The 21,946-nt window shown below is 39.8% G+C and overlaps 1 protein-coding gene across 9 annotated transcripts in view; it reads right to left on the minus strand.

Annotated features, from left to right (window-relative positions):
- ATF7IP (activating transcription factor 7 interacting protein) overlaps positions 1-21,946 on the minus strand; it is a 159,032-nt gene that overhangs the window by 80,833 nt on the left and 56,253 nt on the right. For 2 of the 9 annotated variants that reach the window (XM_025204798.1, XM_025204799.1), the window contains exon 1: positions 9,861-9,881. The exons of 6 other annotated variants lie outside the window; for them this stretch is intronic. Coding sequence is in view for 1 of the 3 variants with exons in the window: in XM_014520215.2 (XP_014375701.1) it covers positions 9,141-9,175 (35 nt within the window). In the remaining 2 variants the exon portion in view is untranslated. Of the gene's footprint in view, positions 1-9,140; positions 9,314-9,860; positions 9,882-21,946 lie in introns of those variants that run through there. One more of the 9 variants, XM_014520215.2, reaches the window with a different exon arrangement.

The raw sequence follows: 21,946 nt of genomic DNA on the forward strand, positions 1-21,946 counted from the left end.
GTGCATAATGTTAAATAATAAATAAATAAATAAATAAATAAATAAATATTAAGAAAAACTGGTTTCATTACATTCATAAAAGAAATCTAACAGTTGGACTCTATACAATTATATCCATTTCTTCCAAAATAATTTTATAAATTTAAGACAAATGTGACTTACTTTCCCATCTAAAAAACAAAACACAAGAAGTATTAAATGACAAAAAAAATTCTGCTTATGTACAGTCTAGATCATGATTAACCTGTGCATTTTTTGCATCATTATTTTAACCCGGTATTTTTCTATTATATGGCATAAAAATACCATGGAATCATAGAGGGAAGAGGGAGGGAAGAAGGGGCTGCAAGAGACCTCCAGAAGTCCTGTAATCTAACTCTGTATTCAAGGCACGAACACCCCTGTCTAAACCAAAGACAAGTGTTTGTCCAACCTGATCTTAAAAACTTCTAATGATCGAGAGTTATGACAACCTCTAAATCATTTGTTGCTTCACTGCTTAATCACACTCATAGTTGGAAAGTGTTTCCCAATTTTCACTTTGTTTCACTTCTTATTGTTTCCTATACACACTTTTTATTTGTCTATCATCCCCTTTATAACAATCATTTCTGTATTTCAAAACTGACCATCCGTCCCTCCTCCAGTCTTTTCTTCCCTATACTAAGTATAAATCACAGTCCCCGCCCCCCCCAACCTAAAAAATTGGAAAATATTGCTTAGAAGCTGTGGTGATGTGAGAGGAACTCTCTCTACCAGTAGCATGAAACTGTTCAGTGAATGCCATGCATCAGAACCTCAGCTGGTATTAATTTGGTGCTCCTGGCTCCCAGTACTTCTTTATAAATCTATAAATAGGGACCAACATAAGTCGCAATGAGACAAAGGACTTTTTGTGGCCCGCCTACAGCATGCTGAGTTGATTTTGCAGGCATTTCGCAGCAGCTCTGGCCCTTGTTACTGATTGGTAGAAGGGCCCAGCAGCAGGCCCTCGCTGCTGATTGGTGGAGGGCATCTCCACTCAGTCTACATCACTACCACTATTTTTTTGGTGGTTGATTTTGTGGCAAAATCATAGCCAATGCCAGATTTTCCAGCAACTGTGAACAATGCTGGGGTTTCTTTGCAGTTTCTGCAAAATCTGCAAAACCATGATTTAGGTAGGTCTTTATCCATAAACCTTGGAATACAATATTAAAATAATTTAATTGAAATACTAGAAGAATGCAATGACTCAGTGACCCTCAACCTCCAGCCCATGGTTGAGCACCACGATTTTTCACTGACAGAATCTCTCTTAAGGTTTATGAAACTGATATAACAAAAATCAAAACATCAAGAAATCAGGATCCGATGCTGAACATGGAGCTACATGACACAAACAGGCAGATAATTTTACTTACATAAGTATCCTATCTGATACTTGTACTCAAAGTTCAGAAGGAGTATAAAAGGTTTGCAGCATCAGAAACAAAGTGTATTTCTATTAAACTTTATCAGCATAAAAATTTGACCCGAACCATATTAATTCATTTTAAAATATTAAACATGTATCAGAATTTGCACTTTAAGTTAATAAACATAAGGCAATATTTTCAAAAAACTGTCTTGATCTAAACTAGGGACTTTTAATCCATCAATTTATTACCTTAGTACTCATGTGCCTCACAATCTTTTCTAAATATATTCATCCTCAGATAAAAAAAGAGCTGTGTAACTAACAAATCTGAGGCAGGGAACTTGTGACATACAAAAGGTTACATGGGAAATCTCTAGCAGAGCAGAACAAGTTCTGTGACTTCAATTGTGAACCCCGACAGTAGACTATAACTGGGCTGAAGCTTTTCATTTTGCTTGCCTTGTGAAAGTTAAATGTATGGTAAAATGGTATTAGTTGCAGCACAGGGTGTTTAGGCATTTGTGTTATTCTGACAGCAAGAAGCCCAATGACGCTTTGGACCCCTTTTTCAGCACAGAACATTTAAAGTATAAAGCTTCTGAACAAGATTTACATAGAAATGTTTCTATTAGCAATTAATGAACTGCTAATAGCAATAGCTAATAGCCCCCCCAAACATACCCTACTGAACCTCGCTCCCACCTTGTGGGCAGAAGGGCCTGACCAAGCCAGTACGCAACTTCTGGACAGCACAGGCTGTGGGGGCAGGGCCCCTCCTAGGTAGCTACAGCTCCGTGACAGCCTGGCCTGCCTGGGAGCAATCTGGGTGCACAGCTCCCACAGCCCCAGCCAGCTGAAAAATGCTCTGCCAGGCCAGCCCCTCCACATCTGCCCTCAGCAGTGCCCATGGGCCAGCCCTTCCCAGCTCCCTAGCCCCAGCCACAGGTGAGGAGGGCAGATGGCAGGGCTATGCAAGCTGGCTCTGGGCACGCCCCGCATTGCACAAGCTGCCAGCAGGGCGTAAAACCAGGCAGACCCCAGCTGGGGTCCTTGTGCCAGTGGGACAGAGGGAAGACACGGGAGCTTAATCCCCTTCCCTGCTCCTTTGCCACAGGTGCTGCTCAGACTGGTGTCTGGCCACCCCACACCTTGAGGACAAACCTGGCAGGGGCTGCTTCCTTCCTCCCCATCCAAGCACACCCTGGCTGGGGTCTCTGCAGGCCAGGGTGGGGTTTAACCCTGCCCCCCCAATCATATTTAGCAGCCTGCCAGGGCTTGGCTACACTCCCCCATTGCCCCCCTCCAGTCCGCTTCCTTCCAGCCTTGTGGGTGCTGTGGAAGGGAAGGGAGGGCTTGCTCTAGCGCCCCCTGGCTTCTAGCCTAGGCATGTGGCTGCATTTCCGGAAACAAAAGTGAATGCCTATTCACTTGCAAATCAGTTCAATGTAGGTTAGACTAACCTGCAAAGATTGAATCAATTCAGGCTCAGGCTTTTTGAATGTCTTTACTTAGCCCACGCCACCATGCGCATCTGATCTAACATGCAAGGGCATGGCCCACAGACCTTCCCATAGACCTGTGGAACCCCACAGGCTGAATGACACAATGCTGGGGGCCAGGAGTTAGAGTTGAGCACCTCTGTTGTAAATCCTAATTAATAACTTAAACAGACATGTCAGGTTTTAGTCCTCCCATTTGAAAGTTCATCAGTGCTTAGATAACACTGTGATAAAACAGCTTAGAAATATGAGAAAATAGCCATGGAGCTAAAACTAGTTTTCTTTAATCCACTGGAGCAGTATTTTTAGTTTATACTTGTATCAGCAGGTTGAGGGATTTCATCTGCAAACAACTGGTGACAGCCTCACTGCCACTAGAGGGAGCAAAAAAAGTTATGACACCCATAAAAAAATATAGTCTGAGTTTCAGTTTTATTTATTTATTAATTTATAATTAGACTAATTGTTAAACCTTTTCCTAAGAGTTATCCTGGTAACTGCAAATCTATATCTCTACACACACACACACACACATATATAGAGAGAGAGAGAGAGAGAGAGAGAGAGAGAGAGGTATAAGATATATATAACTTCAATGACTTCAAACAAAGAATATATTTTCACTTGAATATTTTGATATATAAACTAAAGCATATGAAAACATTTAGAACACTGCAAAAGTATTGTTTATAATACTGCACACCCTATCTCCTCCTTTCCTTCTACCTAACAGTATCAAATGAACCAAAGACAAATAGTCTACATCACTGGAGATCCTCCCACCAGCTTCCTTGGGTAATATAGAATATAACATTTATCACTCTTATACCAACTTCCAATGAGAATTTTTATCAAGATAAAATCTGGAATAAAAATATACCTAAGTTTAAATAATGTAATAATTCCAGGTTTAAATAACCTTCAAGAAGAAATATATATATTTTTTTCTTTACACACACGCACACACACATGTACATGTGCATATTCATATAGAAACAAGGCAAATAATTTATATTTATAATTTCTATGACCACAATTTATTCTGCAATGATCACACTGATTTCTTTTGCAAAATTCAAATTAGTATTTAAATAAATCTTTGGAAGTTTGCACCTTACACCAATTTAAAAATGGAACTGTGCTATGACTAAAATCTTAGATTCAGAAAATGGCAATGGCAATGTATATAGGAGAATGGATCTAATTCCTTACTTTTGCAGTTATAAACCTGAAACTGAAACGTGGAGCACAAACTGAGAAATGTCATACCTTTATTTTGCTATAGATTCCCTAATCATCTCAATAATCAACACGTTTCAATTTCACATTTTTATTAATACTATGCACCACAAATACTTAACAACAGGAAAGGTACTTGACTATTTTACTTTGTCAAATCACTGAAGCTTTGTATATCAGACATTAGACTTCATAAGTGTTATTTTTAAGTTTAATTTTTGTTGAAAATCCTTCTTAAAACCAGAGTTTGAAACCATTCTTAAAATTACTTTAAAAAAAGAAAGACTGTCTTATCCAAGTTCATCAGTAGCCTGTTACTGACTGAAACATGCATATATTCAGCTTATCATACATAAATCATTGCAACCAAAAAGAACATTCCATGTTGGCTGGCAAAAAAAGAAAGGAAGGAAAGAGCTATAAACAAAAAAGGTTTAAATGAAAATTGTTTCTTGGTTCATTAGTTAACTATTACATATCACGGTATGCATGCCTTAAAGGATAACTTCCAGCCATACCCACAAGGGAGCACCATGCAGCCGAGTAACAAATCTCTCACAGGCGCTGAGTGCAACAAGCAGCAGATAAAGAAATAAGGAAGTAGCATGCAACAGACCGGTTCAGACAGGTTTGGTCACATCCGTGCAAACCAATCAGAAGTCTTGTTTTGTGTAGTTACCTTCCTTCATTAACAAAATGAGGAAGAAAATTTAGAAATGAATAATCCAATAAAAATCTCTCACTTTTTGCCTGAACAAAGCATCTAAACCTGGGGCAGGGGTTGTTCTAAAAGCAACTTACATAGATACTCAAAGGTATTTAATAATTAATTTAATGTGTTTGCGTATAATGATTCCTCAAATGGTGTTTCAGTATTTTCACAGGTCTCACTGATCAAATGACCAATTCACAGCAAAGAAAGTATTGGCCTAAGTGCCAAGCAAATGAAAAGCCATCTTTTATCTCAAGGAATGGCATTTGTATAGTGGAGCACAAAATGATTCCTGCAGGTAGGAGGGGAAATGTGCAATGGGTTAAATTAGATAGATAAGCTTCTAAATAAATAAATAAATAAAAAGTTTGCATGGATGGCAGTCAATCATGAAACATGAATGCGCACAAATATTGTGCACATCTATTTAAATATCACTTATGACAATTCCCTTTGCCTTCTTTTTCAGATTAAGCTTGAAAATCATATATTGTTCTGTGTAAAATAGACAAAGCATACCACCAGGAACACCTCCAGTAATACTTGCAGATTTTTCTCCCTACTGAAAGATAAATGACCAAATATTTGCTATATGGCAAAACCAAAAACATGCCAGTATATTTTTAACAATACACGAAGGACCCCTCCTTCAGCCAATTAGAGTTCTCCTCTTCCCTCCCCCACATTTCTCTTGCAGAAGACTGATCACTGCTGTGAAGCAACAAAGGAAGACATTAGCATAGATGCTATGGATTAGCCTATAATCGTCTGTTCACATAAGTAGCTCAAGAGCTGCTCAAAAAGTTAGCCAATCAGCAGCCAGCTTCCTGAATCCTGCCTGGTAACAGGAGACAGACAAAGAGAAGGTTATGGAAATGCAGTGAAACAAGCTGGAATCCAAACAATGGTGTATAATGGTTCTTTGCATAATATAGTCAATCTAGAACAGCATTCGCATGAAATCCCATGAACACTTGTAGCGTTAGCCAAAAACACCACAATGACAGAAAACACTTGCTGGTGTAAAAAAGCTCCATGGAGGAAATTGTGGAAATAAAAAATGGTTCTACACTCATGATCATTATCCAAATATGCAAATCTAGTTAACACTTAGCTTCGTCAGTCAAGGAAAGTATGAAAGCAATCTGTCCGCAGCACTTTGTTCTAGAATAAGTCCCAGACTCTAAAATCAGAATGAAAGAACTGCCTGGAACCTACATTTCTAAAGACTTGTTCCCCAAAAAAATCGGTTTCAAAACTAAAATAATCCACAGTAATAAGTTAAAATAAAACAGCAATAATTTTAAAAGGTATGAAATACAATTATATCACTGAGCGTGTGCGCGCACACAGAGTTTCTGTATGAATCAAGCTCCAAAAGGATAGATACTAAAATGTTCTCTGCCAATTACATAATTGCTCATCCTGCTAAAATCATTTCTTAGTTCTACTTGATCTGAATTCAGTTCAAATCACAAGGTATGCACTATACCACCTATTTGGAAGTTTATACAAAATTATTCTACTTGCAAAATATAATATACACGGCCACTGGTATAAAGCAGGACAAATAAAAATTTAATTCTTATACGATATGCATTAAAAAACATTTGAATAAGGTTCTCCTCTTTTAAGCTAAAATAATCTGAATACTGGCCGAACAAAATAAAATGACCGCATGTGAACTTCATGGACAATCAAACATTTATACCACTCTTTTCAATAAAGTAATTACAGGGAATATGTAATAGCTTTAAACCCCTTACACTATTTGAAATAGTCTATTTTGCTAGTTATAAATGTGCAGCATTTAGTGAAGTCGTAAACAAATTAAAAAAGTTAAAAACAAACAAACAAAAAACCAACCCCCCCCCCCAGCCTTTTCCTTTCCAGCACAGATGAGCCTTGTAATTTTTCCAGCAGACCCAAGAGGGAGCCTGCTGCAGGCCTGCTCTTACTTGATGTAAACCTCCCCACAGCAAAACACAAAGAGTCAGCACTCACTTCATTGTTACTATACTGGGAAAGAATTCAAATCTCTTATCTGATTGGCTCAAAGCAGCAGCTGCATGACAGCCAATCAGGCAACAGCTCCTCAACTCCTGCCCGGCAACAAGGGAGGCATGAGGGCACTACCAAGAATCCAGACAGGGTGTGAAAATAAGCAAGGGTGAACTATTGTAAATGCAAATGATATTTTAATTAATATTAACACAGATCCAACGGAGGAGTGTGTCACTTAAGCAAGAGCCCTTTTCTAGTTTTGTTTGTGTGAAAGCTCTGGAAACTTTGTTAGTTATCAATTAATGCTGCCACAAACAGGAAGTTTACAGTGTCAATAAGAGATACAGTATTTAACACCTACAGCTCCTTTCAGGATAGGATGGTAAAGAGAGTTAGTTGGTGCAGGACCCCCAATTTTCACAAAACCAGACACTGATTGACAAGCTGCCAGAGGAACAGCCACCTTTAAATTCTGCAGTAGTTAACCCTTTCTCCCCTAGAACAATGTAATATCCATGTGCTTTCCTACCGTTTGAACAGTACCGTCAAGCTCTGCTAAAAGCGCAGCTTCAGCTGTTAAGGGTAAAAATGTTTCTTAAAGAGTGATTTCCCTTTTTTAGATATCAATTCAGCAAAAGCACTTAACACATGTTTCTGTCCAACCCTACTGACTGAAGTACTTAAGCATGTGCTTAAAGGTAAGTATACGCTTTAGGGCTTCGCTAAATATAGGGAGGGATGTCAGTACATCTGGAATCCATTCTGCTCATGTAATCCATTTGGTGAAACAAGTTTTATGAACAGCATTTGAACTCAAAGCATCTTTACCTGTACACCATCAGGTTAATTTGAGGGGCAGTTCTCCTCCAGAAACAAAATAATATCTCCAATTTTGTCCCCCTCAAGGTTTTGCTACACTTGGACATACTAAACAGATTAACCATCCTATCACTGCACCTCCTGCTTAACAGGACAACTGCTCCTTGTAAGTCCATCATCCCCAGTCCAGAAATTTCCCCTTTATTCTCACTGTTCCACAAAACAAAACCCAATTTGTTCAGTCCATTAATATCTGTCCTGACTGGTATTTTTTAAGTGCAAATATTGTTCATTTCCACAATGCTATTTTTGGTAGGCAGAGAAGAGAGAGAGAGAGAGTAAAAAAAAAAAAAAAAGACTTTCAATACAGATAAACTTTCAAATAGGCTCCCCTTCCCCAACCTGACAAAAAGTCAGGCACAAAAAATGACCAGCTTCTTAAAAACTTGTTAAGTCTGATCCTCTTTTACAAGTATTCTTTTTTATATTTTATTATACAAGACCCTTAATATTATCTTGAAACTACAATATTTAAATCATATTTAAATTCTGAAAACTGGTACTAGTTTTTGAAGGAACTTTAGCTAAATTGATAATTTCTTTCTTCCTAAAAACATGAAGAATTTTAACTTTTATAGATTAATTAAAAGCTCAGCTTTCTATCAACTGCAATACCCTAAAAAACTAGGCACATTTCTTTGCTTATTTGATTTATATGCCATCCTCCCCAATAAAGGCTGAGGCCGGCTTACAATAAAAAAATTACTGCTACTGCACCAAATCTGTACAAAAGCAGAAGCAAATATTTTAAACAGAATAATTTATGCAGTCAACCAAACAAGACTGCATGTTCATTTGTAAATAAAATTTGAATTAATTCATTTTAAAATGTAATTAGTAATTTTTAAGATGTGTGGTATTTTACGATTTATTTTTTTTTACACAATAATACATAGTTGATATGCTCTTAGCATAGGATTCATAATTGCTACAGCCCATTAAGCATCATAGTTATATCAAAAGATTAAAATGTGAACTTTCTTAGAAAAATCATGGCCCTAAGCCATCTAGAATAGGATACTACACTTATTTCAGAGATTACTACACCAATTATAAAATTATGTAAACATATACAAATCAAAGTGTACATGAAAACTGGGACTAATCATACCTGTACAAAAAGCAATGCTGACAGTTTCTTTTCAAAAGAAAAATCTGAAAATTCTTTTATAAGAACTGCATTGCACTTATGTTTTGTTTTTCCTGCTGGTTACAGGGCAAAACACACCCACCTATTAAAAAACATTTAAGGCAAATGCTTGTATACTAAGGCCACATGAGAGACTACTAATATACACATGACCACATAATTTCTAAATTAGGCACCTCTATTTTAAAAACAAAATGTTCTGTTAGAAACAACTCTTTATCTCCTATCTAATTAAGAAACGGCTACAGTTACACTTACATCTTGAAAAGCTTTCTTTCCAAATTATGCCGCATACAATGTATGCATTTTACTGCCGTGATGCAATTCTGACCTCTAAGCCTTTAAAACTGTGGCATCAGGCAGCTTATCTCAAAAGTCTGATGTCATTAACAGCGGCCCTCTGAGGTCACTTTGTCAAACAAATCAGAAGAAAGTGAAGAACAAACTGCAAAAGAAAAAACGAGAAGCAGCATTAAAAAGCTGTGATGTATTCATTGTTCGTCACATACACACAGACATTAATTGTTTTAATTTGCCTACAGAAGCACATTAGCTTTCCCATCTGTAAACAAAAAATTAAAATTTGAACATTTATCTAAAAGAATGTGTCGTTGTTTCCTCAGAAGTGTGAAGATGACGCTTGTATTGTATGTTTCTTTTTCTCTAGGGGAGATCTCCCTTCTGCAGAGAGAGGAAAATACCCCTTGCTATGTTTCTTTGTTTGCTTACTCTACACCTGTTTACACATGCACTGGAAGGAATTAGAGGGAACTGCTAAATTCACACCACATTCATCAAATCTGATTCAAGGAGGCAAGACTTCAAATTCTGATTGAGCAAGATATATATATATTTTAATTTCCTGCAATTGAAATGGAGTAGACTGGTTACTATTTTGGTGGGAGAGTATCAGGGAATCTATTTGCTTATTTTTGTATTAAAAATGATGAAATCTTTTTGCAAATGTAGAACACATACCCAAAAGGGAGACCCCTGCAGCCATGTTGCCATCTTATCAGCATTTCCAGCAACAGAAACTACACTTGACTAGTCTGAAAAAGAATGTCTACAGATTTGCATAGTTAGTCTGACTGGCTGCTGAAGATTAGTTTGCATAAGCCAATCAGTAACTAGAAGCTGAGCCACCAGCAGGAGGCCTGGAAAAAATCTGCCTGGCAACAGGCTGAAAATAGAATCAGTGCAATGGGCTGACACCTACAAGGGGTGTGAAAATGGGAACAGACTACAAGCCAAGCCACATTGCCACTAAATTTGCCAAACTAAGTAAAATGTGCATACCTTTCCTAAAAAACAAAATATCCAGCAAATATATGACTATGTAACAGAGACTGAAAAGCAACCACACTGCAAATACAAGAGCTGAAAGGACACAATCTTCAAATATTGCACTAAAAGCAAGGCAAGGCATTAGATACTGCATTATACATTTTAAAGGATTTGGTGGTTTTCCTACAGAAAAAAAAAAGGAAAAAAGATTACATTAGGCTAGTCTTTTTCATAAATCATTCTAACAAAGGACTCCTACTATGCTGGGGCAAATTAATGGCACATTGTTACAATTTCATATCTATTACTGCATTTTTCCTTTCATTACTTCCCATTATCAATGAGCACGGGCCTGTCCGTAAGTTGTTTTTTTTTTGTTTTTTTTCATAATGCATCTCTTCTTTCTGCCAGGTTAACTTGTGATGTCATGACTGAAGACAACACAATCTGCTATTACAGATGTATTTATGACTGTCAAACAATGGACTGCAGCATATCTGAAACAAAGGTTTTTTATGACCAGCTTGTGAACTGAGGAGACCATTAGTAAACAACAATAACAATGAGTAGCAAACCCAGGTCCCAGATGGAGAACTATTCTCATAAGGAATCTGGTAAAACTAGCAGGCTGAATTGAAAGACCTCTTTAGAAAGTATCTTGATAATAAAATGGTATACAGTATGCAAGAAATAAAGTACACAGCAGTTTGAAAGTTTTCATGTAAATACATTTCTGATGCTGCACAAAATAGAGAAGAAATCCATATCTACATGATTTTATCAGTTTCCTACATACAAATAAAGTAATCCACGTAAGCAGCACAATTTTAATGGACTTCACTGCCACATAGGTGTTCGTACATGTATATTCCCCTGTGTGTTACACAAATTAAAATTAGGATTTTTTTTTTTTTTTTTGGTGAGGGCAGAGTGGGGCAGGTGGCAAGTAGAGGCTCAAAATATGAAGGATTTATTTTCCCCGAAAAAGGCGGGAAAATAAATCTGAACACCAGGAAGCTTTAGAAACAAGGTTAGTAGGAAAGGTGTCACTTTTCTGTGAAAAATACTTTCTATAGAAGAGCGTTTTTATCAAACGCATTGTAAGTTATGAACATTTTTTATAAATGTCCATTAAAAAAATTCCTACTAAATTCTTTTGTTATTTTTATTAGTGGGTGTTCTTCCTTATAAAGCAACTGTTTATTGAAAACATTAATTCTGTAAATATCTGTTAAATGTTAAAGGGAAAGCTTGAAAAGTGTACTTAATCAATTTAATTTTATGTTCACTACTAGATATAACAAGGATCAGAAAAAAGTTTTTAGTACCCGCTCTTCAATTTATTGGTATGCTAACAGCCCTGAGTAGCAGCAGGGAGCATATTCTTTAATGTTTAATAGTCACTTTCTAATTAACAACTGTGGTAGTAAGAAGAAATCTGCCAGACTAAGGACAGTCGGAATAGAACGACTGGTGCTAGAAAAACGTACTACCTCAGATTAAATCTTCTGGGGTCAATGGGCAGTTAATTATTACTCTATATTTGCTGCCAGGCAAATCATTCATCCCAAAACTTCGTGCGCTCAAAGAAAAGAGATTCAAAAGGTTTTTCAAAAAGCATCCACTGTATTTTATTATTTCAACTTCAAACACAAGTAGTCATAGCCTAGCCGTTTCTTCAACCTAGCCATGCTACAGACCAAATTCTAGTCACAACCAGTAAAAAAACCAAGAGTGTTTCATAGGACCTAACAGTGAATCATTATACAAACAAATGGAGGTACTGGGAAACAGTAAGTGATTAAATGTGCAATTCTCAACCAGGGTACCAGGGCACCCTACGATGCCAGGAGATCTTTTGAAGGGTGCCCTAAGCTATGAGGAGATAAGTAGTAGGTGTGAGGAAATAAGTCCCAGCTCATGTTCCTCCCTGGCTGGCCACTGCCCAGTAATAGGTAAGCACTGTAATAAATTACTTTTTGAAATGGAGTACTACTCAATTCAATTTGTGTAGAATTGACTACAACAGTCCCTTCTGGCAGCATGAGCAAGTAGGCTTCATAGGCTAGCTCCAATTTCCTTCTCCCTTCATCCCTTGGAAAACAAGATAACAAACCAAACCTAGCCAGTAAGATATTTTGATCACTTCAATCAATGTACCTACCAGTACAAAAATGTTAGGGTTTACAATCTTCAGTGAGAAAGCCAAGCATGAAGAGGCCAGAAGAACCCACAAGTATATTCATATTCAACTGAGGGGGAATACAAACCCAAAGAGCATGCACAATCTTATCATGATGTTACACACAGCCCATGGGCAACTGGTGCCTCCTGAGTTTGGAGGGGCACGAGATCACCAACTGGGCGGGGGCACAGTGGCTGACTGCCAACCATTGCGGGGGGGACGAGGGACGACGACACATGCAGCCGAATCGCCAAGCCAGCGGTGAAACTGGAAGTGCACTCCTGCCAGCATTTCCGGTTTCACAGGTGGTGTCTTCCAGAGGATGCACGGCCAATCTCAGGGGTGCACGTGCACTCCCTATGTGTTGCCAATGACACAGCCTGTTCTTAGCTGGCATATAATCTAGACTGTGCTTGGTTCACATACAGAGTTTAGAGGAGTGCAATTCCTCCAACTACCGAGACCCATGTAGAGTTCCAAATACACACTGGGGCAATGCTGCAGCTACACTAACTTGCCAGAGCTTGAATCAGACCCAGAACTGGTGACGAGCAAAGGTATTACAAAACACAGCAGCTCCAGTGAGACCACAGCATAAGAGCCAAAATTACCGTTTACTGCTTGATTTGGGATCTACATCCTGAATTCATTACCCAAGCACCTGAGTAATCTAACTGCTAACTTAGCAAAGCGTACCAGGAGTACACTGATACATTGGTCCCATATTGAACTGGCACCAATATAATGAAAATTGACTGCATCAGTAATCAGCTTTAAGATGATGTGGCTGATAATGCCACTGATAAATACTGGGCGCACCTGCGTAGCTGCAGTGCAGCACAGTCTGGCAGCATGGAGTGCAGCCAGGTCCAGCTGGTAAGTCTGTTGTGAGAGAAGGGGTGTGGGGGGGCAGATCAAAGCACCTGACGTGAGGGAGGGAGTGGGGCTGGGGCAGAGTGGGGGACGGAGCTGCAAACAGCTAGTCTGGGAGGTGCGGGATGTGGCTTCTGCCACAACGCACATCCCTAGGAGGCACGTGCCTCTAGATCTATGCGCGGGGAGAGGTCAGGCTCCCACTGCATGCAGGGGCCAGGGTGAAACAGCGCTCTTCCTAGCAGGGGCTGGACTGGAACTGCGCTGGGGGTGGGGGGAGCAGCAGCAGCACTGGGAGAGGGGGTTACAGGAGCCACAGCAAATTTTGGGATGGCTACAGCCCTCACCATAGCCCTCCTCCCAGAGCTGCTGCCCGGCCCAAGTGCAGCCCTGACCCAGTCCCTGCTGGGACAAGCCCTGTGCAGCCCCAGCCTGCAGTGGAAGTTTGCCTTTGTCCCATGGGCAGATGTGGGGGCACACTCCCCCCCATGCCCTCCTGGGGTGCATGCAGCGGTGGCAGCTGCACACACCCCCTCCCCCTGGATCCCCCAGATGAGCTGCTCACGGCTCCCTCACCAGCTCCACAGCGCCTGCTCCTGCCCCACTCCCTCCCTCACCGCACAGGCCTCCATCTGCCCCCACAATGCTCCTTCCCTCCCCCATCGACCCTTCCCCCATAACACACTTACCAGCCAGATGCCATTCTCCACAGTGCCTGGCTGTGTATTGGAATTGGATCAGTATTGGCCAATATGGCTCATTAAAAATTGGCCACTGGTATCGACCTCAAAATCCTTTATCGGTGCATCCCTAATTCATATCCCTTATTCTACACCCCTGCCACCACATGTATACACACAGATATGTATTAAGTTACACACACACACACACACACACACACACACACACACACACACTTAACATAACCCTGGATGCTCTCACTATCTGTATAAAAGGCATCCTGCTTAAGCTTTTGTATCTTATGAAAAAAATTCACAGGTTAATTAACTGTTGTGCAGAAAAAGAATATTTCCTTTCAAAGCTGTTGTTTTTCCAGCTTTATTAGTTTTTCTATTTGTTCATATCTTGAAAATGGATGCCTATGTAAACTATACTCTCTCCACAGCAATGATTACAAGATTTATCAAGTTCCCTCATTTTTATCCTTTCATTTCCACTTTTATCAAGCGCTTGTTCTAGCGACTCTTCTCCACCTCTAATTTTTTTGCTGCCCATTTTTTAAATCCTTTATTTCTGCAATAATTTGTTTTGGTCTTCCCAATTTCAAAGGTAAGTATCTAATATGTATCCACTAATCAATGTACAAGTATTTTCTAGTCCTCCTCCCCACCATAAGTACTGGTGTTTTATTTGTTCTTTTGACTACTAATGCAGTCTGAGCAAAACGTTAATGAAGTTTTCAATTCTGGGCAGTATACTTTAATTCTACAATTTTTCATTTAACTTTTTTCTTCTTGCTTTCATAAAGCATTCCTTCATTTTGGTTGTTAGAATGACAGAGCTGCACCCACTTCATTATGAAAAAGGGGGGAGGGTCTTCAACTTTGCTGACAATTTTTTTAAGGAAGCAAGCTGAAAGGATGAAATGAAAGGGATCTCACTGGGACGGTCTAAACCAAGGGTTGGCAACCTTTTAGCAACAAAAGGCCAAATTAAATGTAGCTCAGTGTAAAGGCATGCTGCTGCTTACTACCTGGAGAATGAGGTTTGAGAGCAGCTAGAGAGGTATACCGTGGAGAATTATCTCTGGCATATTTTTAAGCCTGGAGCAGGTGGGCAGGACATACTTGGGGCCAGGGCATGCTAGCATCAAGGTGCAAATATGCCCATTCAGGAGTGATGCACTGATTTGTCTACAAAAAGACTAATTTGGGACGACAGTTATCTACATTTGCAAAGCAAATGCCAAGCATTTTCACATCAGCTATGCCATTCACGCAATTAAATGATTATGATAGGTAACATAAGCTAGCCCTACATCATATCAAATACTTTTCTACATTCTCTGCATAATGTACATTAATGCTTTTTTAACAAATTAAATATCTTCATAGATTCATAGATGTTAGGGTCGGAAGGGACCTCAACAGATCATCGAGTACGACCCCCTGCATAGGCAGGAAAGGGTGCTGGGTCTAGATGACCCCAGCTAGATGCATATCCAACCTATCTTGCTTAACAGGAGAAAATACTTAAAAATTAGGTACTGCCAAAGTTTTCCAGGGAAGTAGTTTCACCTCTACTGCTAGTACCTGAGAGAGCTGGGTTCTATCCCCACAGCCACGAGCAAACTGAAGACCTACTGGATGTATAGATGTGCCTAAGTAAAGACCTATGAGACCTAGTAAGTCAGTCTGAATGAACAGATGAGGATGTCTCAAAAACTGGGTCTTCATAAAGTAAGAGAGAAGCCTATGTGATATTTTCAATTGGGAACTCTTACAAATTGCTATAATCTAAGACAGGGGTGTCCAACCTTTTTGAATGTGGGGCCGGATCATGAACTTTTTATCACCCAGTGGGCCGGCGAGCCATATTCAAAGACCTCACAGGAAGCGGTATTGCATCACCCCCCCCCCCCCCCCCGGAAACGATCATTTCCTGTCGCAGCACCTCAGGCCTCAGAAAATGGCTTGGTGGGCCGCATGGAGGCCCGTTGGCCATATGTTGGACAAACCTGATCTAAGAGGAGTAGACGTATGCAGAACAGTGGCCAATTCCACCTGTGAAGTGGAAACACTGGTAAGACAAGAAATGGCAGTTAAAGTGATGTTGGAGTCATGACAGTCCAGAAGATATACAAAGCAAGAATTCGTGGGGGTAATTTCTACTGGATCAACTAAAATGGTGAGGACAGACTTAGACAAGCTTTCAGGTATCACAGTATCCTTCCTGCGATGCCAAAAGCCTGTCTATCCCAACCATGCAGCTGATACAATGAGAGAAAGTATCCGCAGGAATTCTTGCCTCTCAAAACAAGAAACATCTTTTAAAAGGCATTTAACTGATTCTAAAATAATATTCCCTAATCTAGCTGGGCTGCCAATAACCAAAACAGTTCTATTTATTTTAAATACAGAAGGAAACAAAAAGCAGGCTAAAGGGGAAAGGAAGCCTTTACTACATTTCATAGTAGTGCTGGATGGTTTCACCTAGCATTCAACTATCCTAAACAAAATGTGGAGTTTCTGTCAACATTATCATAACAGAAAGTGAATACTGGACCAAGGAAAAAAAGGCAGCCTTTGAGGGGGAGGGGAGAGGAAGGAAAAACCTAGTTTAGTTTATGATCAAATCCTAAAAAGAATATAGCCACTGAAGTTTGTAATAACTAAGCCTAAAGCAAATTAAGTTGTGCACAGACATGAATCTCACAATTCATGTGTCTGTTTTTGATCATCAAGAGCGCACAGTCAGTTTTGAGGAAGACCAACAGCTACCTGCAACTCCTGCCAGTTTTATATACAATCCAAAAACTCACAGGGGTGGGAAATTATTTGTGCTGGAAGGCCATTTAATGAGTTTTGGTGAGATGCTGAGAGCAGCCAAGGAGATGCCAAATTGATCCTATCTGGCCCACTGGCTGCCAGGAACCTGAGGAGGGAGGTCTGTGCCTTGTGTCATTCTGCTCTGCCACAGCCAGGGCTGGGCCAGGAAGCGTGCAAACTCCTCCACCCCCATCACAGCTTCCTGTTGCAAATGTGTAGTCCTGGCACTGCGGCTGCCAGCACCTGGGCCCACATGGTATAGAGTGCGATGCAACATGCTGAGCAGCAGCCCCACCCGCCCACCACAATGAGCCATTGCCACTGGAGCTGCACCAGGAAACTCAGGGGCAGTGGACCCAGGACAAGTCCTCCCCCCTTGCAACTAGTATGGACTCACAGCTCTGCAGGATAGATCAACTCCTGATTTGTATTAAAAATCCCCTAGTTTGCCACTTGTTTTAGTTCAGCCTGCATGTGAAAGTTTGCCCAAGTACCATTCTCTCTGGTGCGTCTTCCCCTTCCCACTTTGAAGAGCTAGTATTAAGTTGTATGTCTGATCACTCCCTAAACTGGTTACTCAGGCACCAAGACAAGAAGTCAAGGATCTTTTGGATGCAACCTTATGAACCTAATTGTTACTGAATTGCTATAAATTAGATTACTCTCACTTTTTTTCTGGTTATCACCCTGTCTCCTCCCACCGCCCTGAACTATAAATGACTTTTTAACAGGTTTCTATAAATTCAAAACACCAACATGCAAGTCTTAGGATTTATTTCTTTTGATTCCACTTTTTGTCTCTCAAGGACAAAGGGGCAGGTACAACTTTATATACTGAGAACTAAATTCTAAAATCAGTTATAATGAGATATTCTGACAGCAAAATAGGAGGCGATAGTGATAATAGCTGTGAAAGTAAAGAAACAATCTGATTACATAAAATGCCAGTTACATTTTTCTGCTAGGATCAACCCTGCCCCACTTTTTTATATTTTGAATATTAGGATCAAAAGTCTCCAGAAAACAGTTCCAAAATTAGAAAGAAAGATTTAAAGTGTTAAGGGAAAGATACTATGTTTAAAATTCTATGTGGATTAGGCGATAAATTTATTGTAGCCTGATTTTTATGTTCTCTTTTAGGTACTTATCTTGTCTTCATTAGCACAGAGATCTGAGTGCTTCATTCTCACAAGCTTGAATGTATTTATCCTTACAACACCTCTATGAAGCAGGGAAATACAGTAATCCCTGTTTTACAGATGGGGAACTGAAGCACTGAAAGAAATTAAGAGTTTACTTAGAATATATTTTCCACAGGTATATAAAAACATACGGAAAGTATACCTTGGCCTAGTGGGTTCTCTCTGCCATTTTTCTGCTGTTTACTTATTTGTTCACAGTTACATAAATTAAGCAAAGGGTTAACAACAACAGAAAAGGCTACTCAAAGTGTCTGCTCATTACTTTTTCTTATCTGTTTTGAATGTCATCTCTTTAGGGCAGGAACCACTGTTTTCTCCAGGCCTGTACAGTGTCTAGCCCTGGCTTTGATTTCTAAGTGCTACCATATACAAAAATATTCAAGGTCTGAATTTATTCTGCATAAAAACCAATTGCTAAAACTGATAAAAACATTGACTTTTAACTCTCCAGTTTAAATTCTTTCCGTTTTGAAAAATGCTTAAATTTGATATATCCTAAAAAGAATTAAAAAAAATAAATGTACCAATCTAGATTTAGAACACAGTTGGTAATATTCAGCACCACCATTTCACACACATTTCCCAAGTGGTGAAACCCAATGTAGTATAAAAAGAGCTTTCAGTGCAATTGCAAAAAATTACATTATATCTAATTTATGAATATAATGATTCAAGTGGTGCATAGCACACGTTTGCTCATTGCAAGCTGTCATTTTGTGCTCTATAAGGGTGACCACATTTTAACAGTGCGATATGCATACAGAGTAAGCAGGAACAACATGTTTTGTCTAATGAAGCTGATGCATATTCATATTTATGAAATCACCAGTAGGGAACACTAGCACTTGGGGCTAAGAACAGTCGTGTTGGTTTCCAAACAAAATAAGAACGAATGTGATCACTATAGAAAAATAGAACTGAGAGGTAACTGTATGGAAGCCAGTTGTTCCAGGGCAGTTACCAGCACCTTTGGCCTGAGAACACAAATGTGGAAGGAAGTGAGGAACACTGTTGCTGTTGCGCATTCACACTGCAGGGTAGCATAAGATTAAGTATTACAATAGATATACAAAAGAATCAGGAAATGCCTACCAAAAAAAATTCATAATAAAAAAAAATTCATGAAAGAAATTTAAAATGTGTCTAGGTTTATTTAAGTTTCACAGTAGATTATGATGTACTTTGCAGCCCTTCAAAATAATAAGGTAAAGACAACATAATGTGGTATTATTGGGGGTTTATAGACATGCTCCAGGAGGTGGGGGCAGGGGGGAAGCTTTAATAAACATGCTAATTAAAGTGCTCATGTAACAAGCTTTAGTTAAAGCACCCCCTCCCCCCGCCCCACCTTTTTCAGTGTAGGGACACCGATACACGTGACACGAGTCTGCTGGAGTGCAGTAATTACCACGCTCCAGCAGACTCAATTAATCAAGTCTGCTCCAATGCACCGTAATTACAACACATTGGCGCAGCCTCCCTGCATGTGTATAGGAGCCCATTAACTGAGAAGTATTTAAGAGTCATTTTAGGAGAACTAAAAAACTGGCAAGCACAAAAAAGGCAGGTATAGAAGTCCTACCATTCACAAGGAAGCAATAAAAGGAGTACTGAGAAAGTAGCTTTCACAGGAAACAGATTCTTCCAACAAAAAGTTATGCCATAATTTCTAAGCTGATTTTTTGTTTTACATGAGAGAAAAGAACACATATGCCTGAAACAACATGAATACTTTAGAAATAAAAAATGAATACAGTGCCCATCTTTTAGACCACAACATAGCAGTTATTAGACTTTGAACCGGAGGACCTAGATTTAATTGTGTGTACATTGTTAAATGGTTGTGAACACGATTTTCCCTTAATGGAGTTTGGACAGTACACATTTGCAGGAGGGAAAAAGACAGGAATAATCAAAAACTGATTATAATTAATTAAAAAACCCTAATATAAGTATAAATCACTTCAAGTCCAAAGGAGACCATAAGTTTGTCTGGTGTGTTAAGGTCTCCTGCTTAGGCGCTGGCAAGTTGAGATGCAAAAGAGTCCTACGCCACCATAAATCTGTTCATGGAGCAAATAGTCCATTTCTCCCTCAGATTTGGAGCATTCAGAGAGCCTGTGTTATAGGTATAAAAAAGCACATTTTAGATGCTCAGCAGTTAAAGATGACAAAATATAAGGATCAACTGATAGAAATGAAAACAAAGGATGTCTTTTGACCTCTATACTTTTTCCCCTCAGAGCAATGAATAACTGAGATAAAAGTAAAGGTTACTTTGTGCCTGAAAGCTTGTCAAATTTCTCTCCTGACTATACTGTTGGTCCACTAAAATATATCACACAACTCTTCCCCTCATACATTTCCTAGACCTAGACCAAAGATGGCACACCTGTGGTACAGGCAGCCCGTTTGGGGCACGTAGCAGAATGGGGAAGTGACAGGCAGGACAGCAGCAGATAGGGCAGGTAGCAGAAAGCAGGGCAGGCAATTGAGCAAGGGAAGGGGATTAGAAATAGCACTTGGGGAGGACGTGAGGCTACTTTCTGAGCTGCCTGCCAAAATGGTTGGTCCCAATGGCCTAGACCATCACAGTTACAGCAACACCCCACCCATATTCCAAATAGCCTATTAGTCTTCTCGTGCTAGGGTCAATGGTCTTATTCTTCCATAGAATTTTTGCATCCAGAAGTCTCAATCAAGAGGAACTGAGCAAACTCATAAAAAAAAAATCTCTTAAGTTGGAGCAAAATGAGTTTGATGAATTCAGGAGAGCTCAAACTGGAAATTCAGGTCATAAAATGCTTCTGTCCAGTGTTTAAGCTACAAATATTCTTTAATTTAAAACAGTATTCCTTTCTAAGATTTACTGAAAATGCAAATTGCAAGAAGGATTTCTCCTGGAACTATAAAACTCTTGATTGTAGATCACTTATTTCTGGGAAGATGTCATTTCAGAAAAATTGCTTGACAGAATTAATGTAGTAGCAGGAAGAAGTTAAACTTCAAATTTTTTTTTTACTCAAAACTCTGAAAAAAAGACAGGAAAAATCTGAACTGCACGGATTCTGAAAATTCAGAACATATTTAGGCAGCTGAACAAGTGAACAAATAGGAAACATACGGCATAAGTTATGGAATAAATGTACATCAGGCCTGATGCAATTATTAGACAAATTTTAGCCAGTTACGTCAAATTCATATACAACTATGCAAACAAGAACAAAATGGATTTAAAGCATTTTGGAGGTCAGCTGGTTTACACTTTGCACAATTAACCCAAAATACTGCCACTTCAAATTCTGAAGACACAATGAGAAGCAGACAAGCTGGAGTTAAATATTAACAGAGCTCCACAAACAGAATACTTAAATATCCATCTAGCAGGGGCAGGGCAGGGGAAAAATCAATTTATAGCTAAGTACAGACATTCAAAAAGCCCAAGGCGGAATTGATCCAATCATTGCGGGTTTCTTTAAAGCTGAGTAGACTGGATCAGAAGCAAACACAATTTATATTTGCCTTTCAGTGAAGAAAGGCACACAGAAATCTGCACTGGCTGAGGATAGAATGTGGGGACGGCTCCCGCATGTCTCCCAGCATGCTGGGAGACAGCCAAGAGCAGCCATCCCTGATTGGCTGTCACACAAATGCCTCCCCCTGCTGCAACAGGCAGCTGCAGGCAGCCAGTCGAGGGAGAAGTGCTTGCCCCTACTTGCAGTGGCATGGGGATCCACCCCAGGCAAGATAGAGGCCAGGGGTAGGGAAGAGAGGCTTATGAGGTGTTGGGCAGAGGAGGTTCCATCTGTGTAACTTGCTTCCCCAGCCTGGGTAAGCAAGGCACGGAGTGTCCCTCCCGTGCCCTGGTTTTGTCTGAGCCCTGGGAATGTGCGCTGAAGCAAGTCAGGAAGGGCTCGCAGGATTGCCCCCCTTCCCCAGGCCAGCACCCAGTTTGGGACTGCAGACACTCCCTGTGCAGCTGTGGGGTTCCAGTCTCTTGCGGGGGGG

The sequence above is a fragment of the Alligator sinensis genome, unplaced genomic scaffold (genome assembly GCF_000455745.1).
Source record: "Alligator sinensis unplaced genomic scaffold, ASM45574v1 scaffold166_1, whole genome shotgun sequence".
NCBI classification, from domain to species: domain Eukaryota; kingdom Metazoa; phylum Chordata; order Crocodylia; family Alligatoridae; genus Alligator; species Alligator sinensis.